This window comes from Abrus precatorius, unplaced genomic scaffold (genome assembly GCF_003935025.1).
Source record: "Abrus precatorius isolate BTA unplaced genomic scaffold, Abrus_2018 Scaffold5, whole genome shotgun sequence".
Lineage (NCBI taxonomy): Eukaryota > Viridiplantae > Streptophyta > Magnoliopsida > Fabales > Fabaceae > Abrus > Abrus precatorius.
This window is the reverse complement of record NW_020874395.1, coordinates 16,881,036-16,896,234: the sequence shown is the minus strand read 5'-3', so window position 1 is coordinate 16,896,234 and position 15,199 is coordinate 16,881,036. Positions and strand designations below refer to the sequence as shown.

The 15,199-nt window shown below is 25.9% G+C and overlaps 1 protein-coding gene across 7 annotated transcripts; it reads left to right on the top strand.

The window, feature by feature from the left end:
- Window positions 1–1,259: 1,259 nt before the first annotated feature.
- On the top strand, window positions 1,260–14,889 carry LOC113867241 (lupeol synthase). Of its 7 annotated transcripts, none has more exons than XM_027502411.1 (19): window positions 1,260–1,417; window positions 1,720–1,961; window positions 7,331–7,516; window positions 7,687–7,776; window positions 9,079–9,276; window positions 9,380–9,464; window positions 9,782–9,948; window positions 10,367–10,555; window positions 10,649–10,762; window positions 11,980–12,099; window positions 12,177–12,299; window positions 12,695–12,793; window positions 12,887–12,943; window positions 13,029–13,075; window positions 13,148–13,291; window positions 13,554–13,731; window positions 13,841–13,921; window positions 14,345–14,428; window positions 14,547–14,889. In XM_027502411.1, the coding sequence occupies exons 2-19, from the start codon at window positions 1,767–1,769 to the stop codon at window positions 14,673–14,675; spliced, it is 2,286 nt and encodes a 761-aa protein (XP_027358212.1). In that variant the 5' UTR covers window positions 1,260–1,417; window positions 1,720–1,766; the 3' UTR covers window positions 14,676–14,889. The 7 variants fall into 7 exon arrangements, 6 of the variants coding, with proteins under 6 accessions (XP_027358212.1, XP_027358218.1, XP_027358213.1 ...); XR_003505151.1 differs by adding an exon at window positions 1,535–1,622 and having other exon boundaries at window positions 1,337–1,417; window positions 13,148–13,731; window positions 14,547–14,871; XM_027502412.1 differs by having other exon boundaries at window positions 1,410–1,622.
- The last annotated feature ends 310 nt before the right edge of the window (window positions 14,890–15,199 follow it).

Below are 15,199 nucleotides of genomic sequence, written 5' to 3'. Positions count from 1 at the left end.
ATTAAAATTTTATATCCTCACTCTTGAACAAAATTATTGTAAAAAATATTTTTTTATTTGCTTATCCTACATTTCAAGTATGTTTTTACTTTTTTATTTATAACATTTTATTCTTTCAAAGACGCTTACTTAAATCGTTTTAATTTAATCAGTAGAATTTGTTTCATGATCAAATCTATCCGACTTCACAAAATATTCATTTATGACTTTAAATTAATGCAGATTATGTAAAAACCCCTTCCTCCATCTTTTAACGTGAAAATTTATCTTAAGGTTAGATAGTTAGTGATAAAAAAAATTCAATTATGTTTTAGTGTTTACATTTTCGTTTTATCTTAGTCTCCAAAATAATTAATTTTAATATGATTTTTTTAAAATTTAACATTTTTATCCCCTCTCATTAACTTGATAAAAAAAAACACATAACAACCTTTTAATTAATGATGTTATCATTATAAATAAAAACAAATATTAAAGTTAAAAAATTAAAGACTAAAATAAAACAACTAAAAATATATTTAGATTTTTTTTAGTAAAAATTGGGGAGTATTAGGTGTGATATATATACTTATACTTGATGCAGGAGATGAAATTGATGGTTTAGTTATTCTTATATCAATATGTGTAGCTTTCCAGAACCACAGCTTATGCAGTTCCCACCGCTTGATCAGTGGGATGGTACAAAATAATTAAATCGAACATTGTGTACGTATTGCTCAAACAATGAGAAACTTCCTCCTTAGTTTAATAACTATCTTAACCATTTAATTTCATGCAATCATGTTCGGGGTTTTGCTCCTGAAATATGCATATCTGTGTAAATTTACTTGTAAATTGTAATAACTGTTAGTGAGACAACAAAAATATTCATATAGAATATGAAATAATAAGCACATATATTAAAATTATTTGCTGACTAAATTGTTTGCATGAAAATTTCAAACGATATGTTTAAAATATTAAATGACTAAAATGAAAAGCGTTTACTTGACAAAGAATGTAAAAGTATCTTCAAAAGAGTTAGATCAACATTTCTTCATTTCCATATATACAATTATAATAATTCTTAAGTTACATTTTTTTAGTTGATATAGTTTTTAAATTTTAATAAGATGTTTATCCTTCAAAAGAATATTAAGCAATTTTTCATTGGTTGATGGCATTTCAAATTTTGTTAATTATTTAATGAGGGAATTTTTAATTAGATTGTCTATATGCATAGATGGATATAAATATAGATAAACACTACTATAGTTATCATTATGATATTGTAGATATTCTCCACGCAAACACTATTATTCATGGGCTTATAAAAGGATTTAACTGGACGCATAATTATCCAACGCCCCTGACTAGTAACTTGACACACGTATGTAGATTTCATTCAGGTGTCTCCCTTGAGGCGTGGCAGACACGGGTAAGTTTCTGTTCTGTAGTCTATATTAGATATTAGAGGATTTTCTTTTGCAAATTGTCTCAGCAATGCTAACGTATACGATTCGCGAATCTTGTTGTTTCATCTTGTGACTAATAGTATGAAATTTCAACCTCTGCCCTGGCATAGCTTTACATGGTTATGTATACGGATAGCTTGCCATTTTTGATAAGATACTAACGTAAATGTAGGTTAAGCTAGATTGAGTTCTGGAACTGTGTGCTCTAGTTTACAAATTCATATACGTACGTCTTATATCTATTATTCATTAATCTGTTATACAGGAGAGTTCTGTTGAATAAGGCAGAGGAATAATAAAAAGAGAGATAAGATGTGGAAGTTGAAGATAGCAGAAGGAGGAGAAGGGTTGATATCGGTGAACAATTTCGTGGGGCGTCAACATTGGGTATTTGATCCAAATGCAGGAACCCCACAAGAACACGCTGAGATTGAAAGGTTACGCCAGGAATTCACAAAAAACCGATTTTCTATTAAACAAAGCGCCGACCTCTTCATGAGAATGCAAGTAAGTCAGCTACACGTATTACGTATAGCATCTACTTTATCTATTACAATTATTAATAATAATTTTCAAAATATATTTTCTGATTTTAAATCTCGTGTCTCGCGTGTTATTATCAGTAAATTTCAATTATTTTTTCTCTTCAAATGTTAACTTTAGCTAGCCAACTCCCAAATTACTCAATTAACCTCCCTCTTCATAACACAGTTAATAGTTAAGTACATGTCTTTATTAATATGATTTACCTATTCTATTTATATTTATATACACCCTTTTTTTAATTTCAAATTTCATTTATATTCTCACTTTATTTTTATAATTCCATTCAGTATGCGCGCGCTATTTCAGCCTTTATTGAAAAGATATTCATAAATTTAATTAATTCACTGTAATGTAAATTGCATATATTAAATCAAAAAATTAGTGTATATATATATATATATATTTTACCTAAATTAATTTTCACTTATATTTATACAATTATATATTTTAATACTTAGTTATTTTTTACATTTTATTTTCATAGTTATATTTTATTATTATTATTATTATTTAGATATATATATCTCATTATTTTAATGTGTTTATATATATATATCAGTCCAAACTAATGTCTTGTCCTCATGCACTTTGATATATGATGATATAAAGAAGGGAATTAGGTTATATATATATATATATATATATCAGTCCAAACTAATGTCTTGTCCTCATGCACTAATATATGATGATATAAAGAAGGGAATTAGGTTATCCATTTCCCCGTAGAAGTTTAAAGACTTATCTTTAATTAAATAAAAGAATTAATTTTTATTTTGAGATTGGTTATGAGTTATAATATTATTAAGCTTAATAAAAAATAAATTATTTAATATATTATTCATTATTAACTCTATTTTAATATTTTTAATCTTTTTCTATCACTTTTATTGAACTAAAAACTAGTCATTAATTTTCTATACAATTATTTATTGTTATTTGTCAATTTTTTAGTATAATCCATCGATGCGTTTTAGTATTTTTATTTTTACAACTCTTTTTTTAAGTTATTTTTATAAAGTCTGATATTTATATATAATAGTTAATTGTATAATAAATAATATATTTTTTACTTAACAAGCATTTTATAGTTATAGATTTTTATTTAACTATCTAATTTATATTTTACACATTTTTATAATTTTTTATCATTTTATATTATTATTATTTTATTTTTATTAAAATTACAATTCATACATTCTATTTTAGTTGCGAAAATCTTTTGATTAGAAAGTATATCTTCAAAAGATTACCAAAGAATATTCAGACTAATTTGTATTTTACTTTTAGTAGAACACTTTAAGGATTTATGATAACGGCATCACAATCGATAATGTCATCGACCTTTTGCTTTCCAACTGCCAACTACCACCGAACCAAACAAATCTACCAGTCAACATTTTTTATGTATACAAAAACAATCAGGCATTTAATGTTTTAAATACATGCAAAATGAATTGACACTTTCATTATGTTGACAATTAAAATATACTGTTCATTGATCTTGAATCGTGTAAATATATCTTAAGAGGTGGATTAATTTTAATAAATTTAAAAAATAAATTTAAAAATGAATAAAAATTTAAAAGTTACTTTTAAAAGGTAAGTTAAATAATCTGAATTGCATCTTCCAATGTAATGATTTTTCATCAATTAATTAAATATATACGTATAATATACTTGTTAAAGTATAGATATTTTTTATTATAAGATTTTTTTTATTTATGAATATTTGATTTATCTAAATTTATTAAGGGATGGTTCAGATAATATATGCCTAAAGTTTGTTTTTTTTTTTAAGTGTTAGGTTCCAGGCTTTTGTATGTATCTGGTTATTGAAATAATATTATATAATTTAATAATTTATGAAAAATTATTAAATAAAATAAGTAAAAAATTATTTTTCAAATAAATAAACCTCTTTTATTTAAAATAATTGATTTTATGTATAAAAAAATTTATTTTAAAATGATATTGAAAAAAATTATTTTTTTCATTAAAATATGTAAGGAGAAAAGTAATATAAAACATATTATTTGCTTGTATAAAAAATCGTTTTATATAATAAATTATTAAAAAGAAAATAATTTAAATATAATATTTCATTTTAAATCTTTTTTATCTGATCACACTTGAATGTAGTAGATGAGTTTATCACCAAAAATCTTTTGCATATGAAAAATTCAAACTCGATATTTTACTTAAGTGATACCGAGTCACTTGCCACTCAGACCGACCTCTATTGCTAAAATAATAAGCATTTTTTTAATTTATAAATAATATAAACTTATTTTTAGATATATTAATATTTAAAATTGTTTATACCTTTATTTTATTATAAAATTTATGCTAGTGAGTTACTCGTTTATTTTTCATGTATAATATATAACTTTTCTAAATTTTAATATTAATAATTATTTAAATTTATTTTTAAAATTTGAAGTTAACACTTTATATATATATATATATATATATATATATATAATATTATAGGTATTAAAAAATATAAAATTATCACATATAATTTTTTTATTACTTATATCACATAAATATTTTTGTTACTTTTTTATTTTAATAATTTTTTATTCACTTTTTATTGTTATTTTATAAAATTAATCAATAATCAATGTATAATTAATGTTTTTTCGATAAAAAGAACAAAGTAACAAAGATAATTTGCTCTTGCAATTTGCTTATTGATGAGAATTTATTCTACAGATAGTTGCACATAAATCATTTAGAAAATAACTTCAACTCATTTTCATCAAATATTTACTTTTTTATAATTTAATGTTTAGTCAATACTTTCTCCATTTTTTTGTTAAGGACTCGTTCTCAATTTCTGTTTAGGGACAAATAAAAAAATTAAAGTTTGTTTAAAGAGAAAAATATATTTAAACCTATTTTTATTTAAAAATATAGGAAAAAAAAGAATTAAGCAAATGTTTTTTTTTATTTTAAAATTTAAAACTTTATTTTGAAACAAAAAGTAAAATTATGATAAAAAAAAAACAAATACTTGTAAATTCTTACCATTTTGATTGAAACTAAATTTTAATCAAAAATAAAATATTTTAATTTATTATAAAAATAAAATATTTATTATTTAAGTAATTATCTTAGTATTTTCTCCTACACCCAAAGTTAAGAAGTACTAAATATAGTATATTAATTTCTTTCAAACTGTCGTGTCCATAAAACCACCATTAAAGAACATTAAATACATTATCAATTACTTGAAAAAACAAAACCTATATCAAAGACAAAACTAAAACATGAAAATCTTTAATTACATGGCAACGCAAAAATTAAAAAATTACGCTATATATTTTAATTAAATTATAAAATTAAACATTTTTAATCATTATTATTTTTGGGTAATCTATACCTTAAAAACAGTGATTAACATTTAAAAAAATAAAAAGAAAAATTTAGAATATCTTTTGGGACAAAAAATTATCGTGTGTATTGCTTGAAATTAGATAGTTTATACGAACAATAATGGATAAAATTTTGAAAAGTCCGTATCTACTATCTAAATATATTCATGTGAACAATAATTTTATGTATTCATATTTAATAGGTGTCTGCTTTATTATATTTGAATTTATTACTGAGATTAAAACTAAATGAAATATTTTGATAATTTTATTATAAATGATAAAATAAAATACGATAATAAAATTTAATTCATAAAAAGTATATATTGTAATAACTTTAATTAAAAATTATAATATTTAATGTAATTAAAAATATCAAAAGTATGAATGAGTTTTTTAAAAATAATATATATATAAATGAAAGATCTTCTTATAATAGTTGTAAGTTTAAAAACTTATATAATCTATCACTTAATTTAAATTTTTTATTTAACTTACATCTAACATATTATAACTTATTATTTCACTGATCATTAGATATAAATTAAATTAAAGAATCAAATAGTGTAAGAAAATCTTACCATATATATATATATATATATATATATATATATATATATTATACTTATTATGTGTGTATATACTTGTAAGTAGTATTGAGTATTTTTGTATCAATCCATACATATAACATATCTAATGAAATATTTTTTCTAAGTATGATGAAAAAGGTAATTTAATCATTTATATATAAATAATTAAGATTAAAAGTTTTTAATGATAATATAACAATTTAAAATGTTACATGTCTTTATATTTTTTTATTCATTTATAATTAAATTAATAATTAAAATTTATTTCTTTAAGAGTATATTTAAAAAGTTTTGAAGGAAAAAAATAGGACATATTTTTTAGTTTTAACTTAAAATAATTTTATATCACTTATAATAAGAAATGTATTATTAATACATTAAGTTTATATAAATATATTTAATATATATCTTTTATTTTAAATAAATATTAATTTTAAATATATTTATTTAAAATATAAAATTTGTGCTTTCTTTTCCTCTTTTTTAAAACCTTTTTTTTTCTAAACAACTCTTTTAACAAATAACAATTCTCATTGATATATCATAACTATAAAACCTTAAAGACTCACTTACTTTAATAATAAATTATAGTTATGTACAATATTTAATAACTTCTTATATACATTAAATTTTTATTAATTCAATTATTAAATTATATAATATTTTATAATTATAAATGTTAAAATTTAAATAAATTAAACTTTCAAACAAACATAAAGTTATGATTGATATGTATTATATTTTAAAAAATTATACATTAAAATAAAACTATTTGATAAAAATTTAATTTTGTAGACTCAACTTATTTATTAAAAATTAAATTAATAAAATTATTTATAAAAAAATATTAAGCGAAATAAATTAATCAATATCTATACGTGGGTATTAGTCATATTAATTTTGGACTAATAAATCAAATTAAATGAAATAGTGTATTTTGAAGTTGTTTAACATAAAAGTGAAACTTATATTTTTATTTAATAGAATAAACCAATCTAGATTGAAAAACTTAAAATTACATTAAAAAAAATTTGATTAACGTTTAAATGTGAAAGATTTTTAAATATATTATGTTATGAAACAAAGCACAATCTCTAAAGAAAAATCAATGCCAGACCTAACTCAAGTGGATCATGAACCATCATCAAATACAAAGTCCAAAAGAAAACATTAACAACTCAATTACATTTGGGATCATGTCATATAATAGAATTTACATTAAGATTATTTTACTTATTTATAGAAGATATTAGTATTAGGAAGTTGTTACTCTCAATCTTAGTCAAGTGAAAAAATTAAAAAAAGGCAGCAGTTCTAAATCTAATAACCTTACAAGAGTAGTTATAATTGACAATATATGCAGCTCACAAAGGAGAACCAGCGGGGCCCCATTCCAGCGGCAGTGAAAATGGGAGACTCAGAGTCTGTGACGACGGAAGCATTGATTGCTACAATCGGAAGGGCTATCAGTTTCTATTCATCAATTCAAGCACATGATGGCCATTGGCCTGCCGACTCAGCTGGCCCATTGTTTTTTCTTCAACCTCTGGTGCGCTCCAATTTTACCGCAATTAATCATTTTTCTGTGTTTTATTATATTGAAATCAATTTTTAAACAAGTATCAATTGTTCTTCCTTTCCTTTTTTTCTTGATTGGAGCCTAATGCTTATTTTGTTGGGCCCTCTTCGTATTGATCTTTGTAAATGCAATGTGTACAGGTAATGGCACTATATATTACAAAATCCCTTGATGTTGTTCTTGGACCTGAACACAAGAAGGAAATTGTTCGGTATTTGTATAATCATCAGGTATATTTATCTTGCCTTTCACTTGTAAAAATTAACATTAGCAACATGAATCTACCAAACTAAATCAGTGTTTTACATGGTAGTAGAGCAATGGCAAGAACCAATTTGTTAAATGCTAAAAAAAATATTCTCACACTACTTAACACAGTTTTTAAAGTCTATTTGCACTGAATAAAGTTATGTTTGATTTCATATGAAATTGAACTTGGACAGTAACTGTTGCAAGTTAATTTCATAAAAGTAACAAATAAAATTGTTCTTAATAAGTTTTAAAAGTTTATATATTCTTTTATCTGCAATGGCTAAAATTATTGTAAAATATCAACAACAAATTTTCACCTGATTTCTTTTAATCTAAACAATAATTAAAAATATTATTTATTTATCATAAATTATATTTAAAATAGTTCTTAAAAAATTTAAGAAACGAATATATAATTGTTACATAAATATATAAATATATATTATAAATATTACTAAAAGGATATTCTCATAAATAATAATAATAATAATAATAATAATAATAATGAAAAATATTTATGCATAATTATTAAATAGCCGTTAACAATGTAAATATTATTTCTCACTATGACACAAGTCTGATCCCTACGGACCACAAAACTTCAACCATTTTAAATATTCAACATGAATTGATTATACTAATTACTTGGGGACCAATTGATAGTCCCATTTTTGAATGGAACCATAAATAAAAAAAAATATCAGTACATGTAGAAAAAAATAACCCAGCTTTAAATATGTTTAAGCTCCCCCCCCCCCCCCCGCTACTAATAGAAGAAACACATGAAAAAGAAAAATATTTTTTAAATCGCTTTTTTTAAAAAATTAAAAATAAAGAATGAAATTATTGAATCGTTAATATTTTTAGGCTAAAATATTATTTAAACCAAAAGTATTAGTACAATATTGATTAATCATAGTTTATAAGAGACTAATGACACTTATACATACAAAACTATATATGAAAAAAGAAAACAAAGAAATACAAAACAAATAAATTAAAAAATTATCATATAAAATATAAATATTTTAAAATAAAAATAAGAGATTATTTAATATTTTCAAATATTTTAATTGAATTAATTGCAATAGTAATATTAGAACTAATATGTTGTTCATGACTTCGGACACGTAGTACAAAGTTTTTTGTCTTTGTTTCCATTTTTGTTTTTTGGTTTTTTGGTATTACTAGGAGGTATGATCATTCAAGTGTTTATATTTTTTTATTAAAAAATTAGTAGAAAAGCATCTAAATTCTGTACTAAAATTGTCTCGGGACAGAATGAAGATGGCGGTTGGGGATTCCATATAGAGGGTCATAGCACAATGTTTGGATCAGCATTGAGCTATATTGCCTTGAGGGTACTTGGAGAAGGGCCTGAAGATGGTGAGGACAGGGCAATGGCCAAAGCCAGAAAGTGGATCCTCGACCATGGTGGTTTAGTGGCTATACCATCATGGGGAAAGTTCTGGGTCACGGTAAATTCCTTAATTCTCTCGTTTCTATTTGATTTTTATTATTATCACTTTTAGACAAGTGTATATCAAAGTAAGCACTCACATGTAATAAACATGATATTAGGTACTTGGTGTTTATGAGTGGTCTGGCTGTAATCCACTTCCACCTGAGTTCTGGCTTCTACCCAGATGCACCCCTATTCATCCAGGTTTGTCTCATACACATACTTATTTCAAATCTTTGTATACATTCACTTTTACATTTAATTTGCTTTCTCTTATTTCTCTATCTATTCATTTATTTGATATTTTATATGGTATCTAGAGGAAATGTCAATAAAGTTATATGAGAAAACTTGTTTAGAAGAGTTCATGAAAAACAGCTTATAACTTATATTTATACGATAAGTGATCATCTAAAAAAATATATTAATAAGTAATTAAATAATTAATTATTCAAACGTGTCTCTAGTTTTGGCAACCATTTGCTTGGCTTTTTTCTTAAGTACATTCGCCAAATATGCAGGGAAAATGTTGTGCTACTGTCGATTGGTTTACATGCCTATGTCGTATTTATATGGGAAGAAGTTCGTGGGCCGCATCTCTGGTTTAATCAGATCACTGAGAGAAGAACTGTACAACGAGCCTTATGATCAAATCAACTGGAATAAAGCCCGGAACACTGTTGCTAAGGTTCATAGAATGGTTATCTAATCTTTATTTATTACTATAGTAATTGTAGTATTTGATTGTTTTGTGGCGTGGCCAATGTCAATACAAGTTTCCGTAGTATATATATCTACCACTGTAAGGAACGGTCATTTGTACAATTTGAGGACAAGTTTCTATGGAAGGAAAATATATATATATATATATATATATATATATATATATATATATATATATATTGATAAATTTGAATCTTCCATGCAACTTAATTACTTGCTAGATCGTGTTATGAAAAAAGAAATACGTATATAAAAGAGAATTTAATAAACCATATACAAATAATGATCGTATTATGCCTTCAAGTGAATAAGAAAAAAGTAGTTGAGAGAAATTCATATTGTTGATATATGCATGGGAAACTGAAAATAGCGTGGAATTTCAGGAGGATCTCTATTATCCACATCCTATGATCCAAGATATGTTATGGGGATTTCTTCATCATGTGGGAGAGCGTTTTCTGAATTGCTGGCCCTTTTCTATGCTTAGACGGAAGGCATTAGAAATCGCAATCAATCATATACGTTACGAGGATGAGACCAGTAGATACCTTTGCATTGGAAGTGTAGAGAAGGTAATTAACAACAATCATGAACTTGAAATAATATAGCAGGTACGGTTGATCCATAATTAAGCAAAGTTTGTTCTTACTGAATGGAAATTGCAGGTGTTATGTTTGCTTGCACGTTGGGTTGAAGACCCCAACTCAGATGCATACCAACTTCATTTAGCTCGAATCCCTGATTACTTCTGGCTTGCAGAAGATGGCTTGAAAATCCAGGTATATATGTAGCATTACTTTTAATATAATTACTTAACTCAACCAATATTTAAATATTCTTCTCATTAGATTCGTTAAAACACACACATTTAGACGATAATTTTAATTATGTACGATGAAGTGTTTGGTTTCGTTATTTTAGATTACGACACACTAAATTCAATAAAAAAAAAAATAGCTAGCTAGGTAATCAGAAAATAATTTGCCTATAAAAATTTAGATTAAGATTAAAATAGATTGTTGGGATTTTTAAAAAAAAAAAAAAATCGCATTTAACCTGTTTGACTCAACTATTTGATAATAACTATTTTAGAGAAAAAAATATATTTAGAGAGTAGTGACAATTGATACCACTTAATTACATCCACTGAAGGACTATTAACACTTGAAAATTCATTTCTTATTTTATGTGTTTAGTTACACGTACAATAGAAAAATTGTATATATAAATAAAAATTCAAATTTAATAATCAAATACCACTCCAAATAACAGTTTTTTTAAAATAGTTTAAAAACTTAATGTTGTTAAATTGGATTTACTGAACAAATAAAGCATTTTTTTTCTTGTTTTATTTTTATTCGCCTATTTATTAAAGAAAAATTATCTTTATTTGTTTAATATTTAAAAGTTTAAGATGATATTCATTACTATTATATAATTATGCTTTTTTCTACCTAATTTTAAAATACTTTATGCATTTGTAATAAAAAAAATAAAAATAACTGTAGGATGTATTAAAAATTCAAAATAATTTTATATAAATAAAAATATACTTACTTTCTTTAATCTGTGTATTTTCTTTTCAAACAAATAAATCACGGGAAATATTTACACATTATTAATACATTGAGAAACATGACATTTATTCAGTATAAATTAATGATGTGCCAATACTTTAGTAATTTAGTGCATTCATCCAATGTTGTTAAAATCAGATCAAACAGCATGGTCTAAATGTGAACCAGATATTTAGTGTATGTTTGATAATTTTTTTTATAAAATTGATAAAAATATATATACAATTATTTTAAAAAAATAAACAAAATCAAAGATATATACACTTAATCAAGTATTGTTTATTTTCACAATTGAATTAATGATGACACCACTTTAAATTAAATTAATGAGAACATTGCAGAGGTTTATATACAAGAATCTGCATTAATTGTGAAGAATGTTATTGAGTGGCAGTGGTTCTTAATTAAATTGAATGCAGAGTTTTGGATCCCAGATGTGGGATGCAGCATTTGCTATACAGGCGATTCTTTCTTGTAGTGTGAGTGAAGAGTATGGGCCAACACTTAAGAAAGCACACGACTTCGTGAAGGCTTCGCAGGTAACTAACAAACTGTGTTTCTGTCACGTAATGAGTGCTGAAAGTGGACTTCAATGCCATATTTTTATTCTTTTAAGGTCCTTGAAAACCCTTCTGGTGACTTCAAAGCAATGTACAGACACATATCAAAAGGATCATGGACTTTCTCAATGCACGATCATGGTTGGCAAGTCTCTGACTGCACCGCAGAAGGACTCAAGGTTCATCCAACTTCTATCAAATTAATCTATTTATGTTTATTTGGTTCTTCAAATGCACCAAAATATTAATGATTGATAGATAGAGAATAAATGTGATGTTAATTATCGTGGACCAAAATTAACATTGTCAAAAGTAAAATAAAAAATAAGTGGGGGAGGAGTGTCGGTAGATTTTTTACGAACTTTCTGACCTCCACAACATTACATATAGGATATATGATAAACTTTTATTAAAAATTAGAAATGTTAATGCAATTTTACTGTTAAATGCTATCATTTTTAATAAAAATTTATTATATATAACTTTTTATTCTGGACAAGGTTAGAAAAATTGAATTTTTTAATATCACATTGGTTACTAGAGTTTGACATTGGGCAACTAAATTTATGCACAGGCTGCACTCCTATTGTCAGAAATGCCAACTGATCTAGTTGGGGAAAAGATGGAAACTCAGCGATTCTATGATGCTGTTAATGTCATCCTCTCTCTACAAGTATGGTTTTATAATTTCTGTTTGTAACTTTGAATATATATATATACATATACGTACTTGGATCCAACTCTTACATGTTCCGTTTAACTACAGAGCAGTAATGGGGGTTTTGCTGCTTGGGAACCTCAAAGAGCCTATCATTGGTTAGAGGTAAGAACTAAGACGATACAAGATACACTCTAATTAACATAAGATTAAGATTTTTCCTTAACTAAGTGACAACTTGTATGTGCAGAAATTCAACCCAACTGAATTCTTTGAGGACACTCTCATTGAGATGGAGTAAGATTACAGTGACAAACATGTTGTTGCACTCTCTATATTGCACTTACTTTGTTCCATGTTGTGAAATAGGTATGTGGAGTGCACTGGATCAGCACTGCAAGCCTTGTCTCTCTTCAGAAAGCTATACCCAAAGCACAGAAGAAAGGAAATAGATCACAGTATTTCCAAAGCAATCCGTTTCATTGAAAACACTCAAAATCCCGATGGCTCCTGGTATTGTGTATTTTTTCTCTTCTACTTTACTATTGACTTAATGTTATGCACTACGCTCTAATCTACAGCACAATTATTGGTTCTAGCTTTACCATTCAAATTAATGTGAATTTTTCTATGACACACTAGATAACTTGCAACTGCTACAGTTATGGTATCTATAATAGGCATGTCTTAACTTTTATTTAACTTGTCATAGCTATATATTTGGTTTAGAAAAAGACCAAGTTCATCATTTACTATAGATAAGCACTTAAAACAGGTACGGTTGTTGGGGTATTTGCTATACCTATGGTACCTGGTTTGCTGTAGAGGGACTAAGAGCCTGTGGAAAGAACTACCATAACAGTCCTTCCCTACGCAAAGCTTGTAAATTTTTGTTGTCAAAACAGCTTCCTAACGGTGGGTGGGGAGAGAGTTACTTGTCAAGCCAAAACAAGGTATATTCCCTTCATTTTGTTTTGAATATTTCCCTACACTATGAAGATAGAGTAATCGAATTGAAGAAATACATGAGAACTATACTCGCATGCTTTTTCCTTTCAATAGGTTTATACAAATCTAGAAGATAACCGTGCAAACTTAGTTCAGAGTTCATGGGCTTTGCTGTCCCTTATTGCTGCAGGGCAGGTTAGTCAATAAAACTCTATGTTTTTAACTGTTAAATTAGTACATCATAAATTTAAACCTCTCCAGGCCCTATGGGAAAACCTGCAAAGAAGCTCAATGCATCCTTTGTTAGAGATAAAATTATTACTTAGATTTTTTAGATAAACGTACTTGAAAGCCTCTAATTGATTTCAGCTTAATTTTTGGGTAATGATGTTTCATTCATGACAAACACGTACAAGGATGAAGAAAAATATTGAAATATATGATCTGCATGATATGAATGGAAGTACTAGACTACTAGTAAGCTATCACATAGTTCTTATTCCAAAAAAAAATAAAATGGTATCAAATAATTTCAAATCGAAATGTAAGAACGATGTTTTTTAGCAGATTAATAGAGTATGTTATCGTGCTAATTGTGAATGTTTTGCTTGAAAAAAGGCTGAGATAGATCCAACACCCATACACCGTGGAATAAAGTTACTAATCAATTCACAAATGGAAGATGGAGACTTCCCACAGCAGGTAATTCATTTCAACTGCAGAAAAACAAACAGATTTAGTTAGCACTTATTATTAATCATCGTATGCATGGTTCTCTCATAAACGTATATTTATTCACTGACAACAAAAACAACTACAGGAGATCACAGGTGCATTTATGAGGAATTGTACCCTTAACTACTCATCGTATCGAAACATCTTTCCCATATGGGCTCTGGGAGATTATCGTCACCGAGTGTGTGAACAAGGACCGAATGCCTCAATTTGACTTCCATCAATTTAAATGCTTGGTTGTAAACTACATATCAACTCAAAGATGTGTAGTTCAATTTCTATTTCTATGAATTCTATATTTGCCTACAAAATGTAAAATATTTTATTTAAAAATATCCAGTGTAATTGTGAAACAATTCGTCTTTCCTCAAGAACCTGAAGCATAATATATAAAATTATTCAATTTCAAGTTAATCTCCTTTTCTATGAATAAATGGCACTAGTCTCTTCCGTTTAATCTGCATTTTTTAGTAAGATATATAGCTCTTGGACTATGATTAATTCCCTGAACTCCAATTCTCTAGGGCAGCCTAACACGTAACAAGAGGAGGCCCAGCCAGCACCAGGAACACAAAATGGTTTGAGTGAGGTTGCCCACTATTGAATCATTACCCATATCCCATTTTATATATTCCTTTAATAGCTAGTATTCTTAATTTAGTAATTTATCTCAAAATATTAAAGTAAGAAAAAACAATAACCATACATGCTAGGTGTTAATGATTTTAATAAAATCAG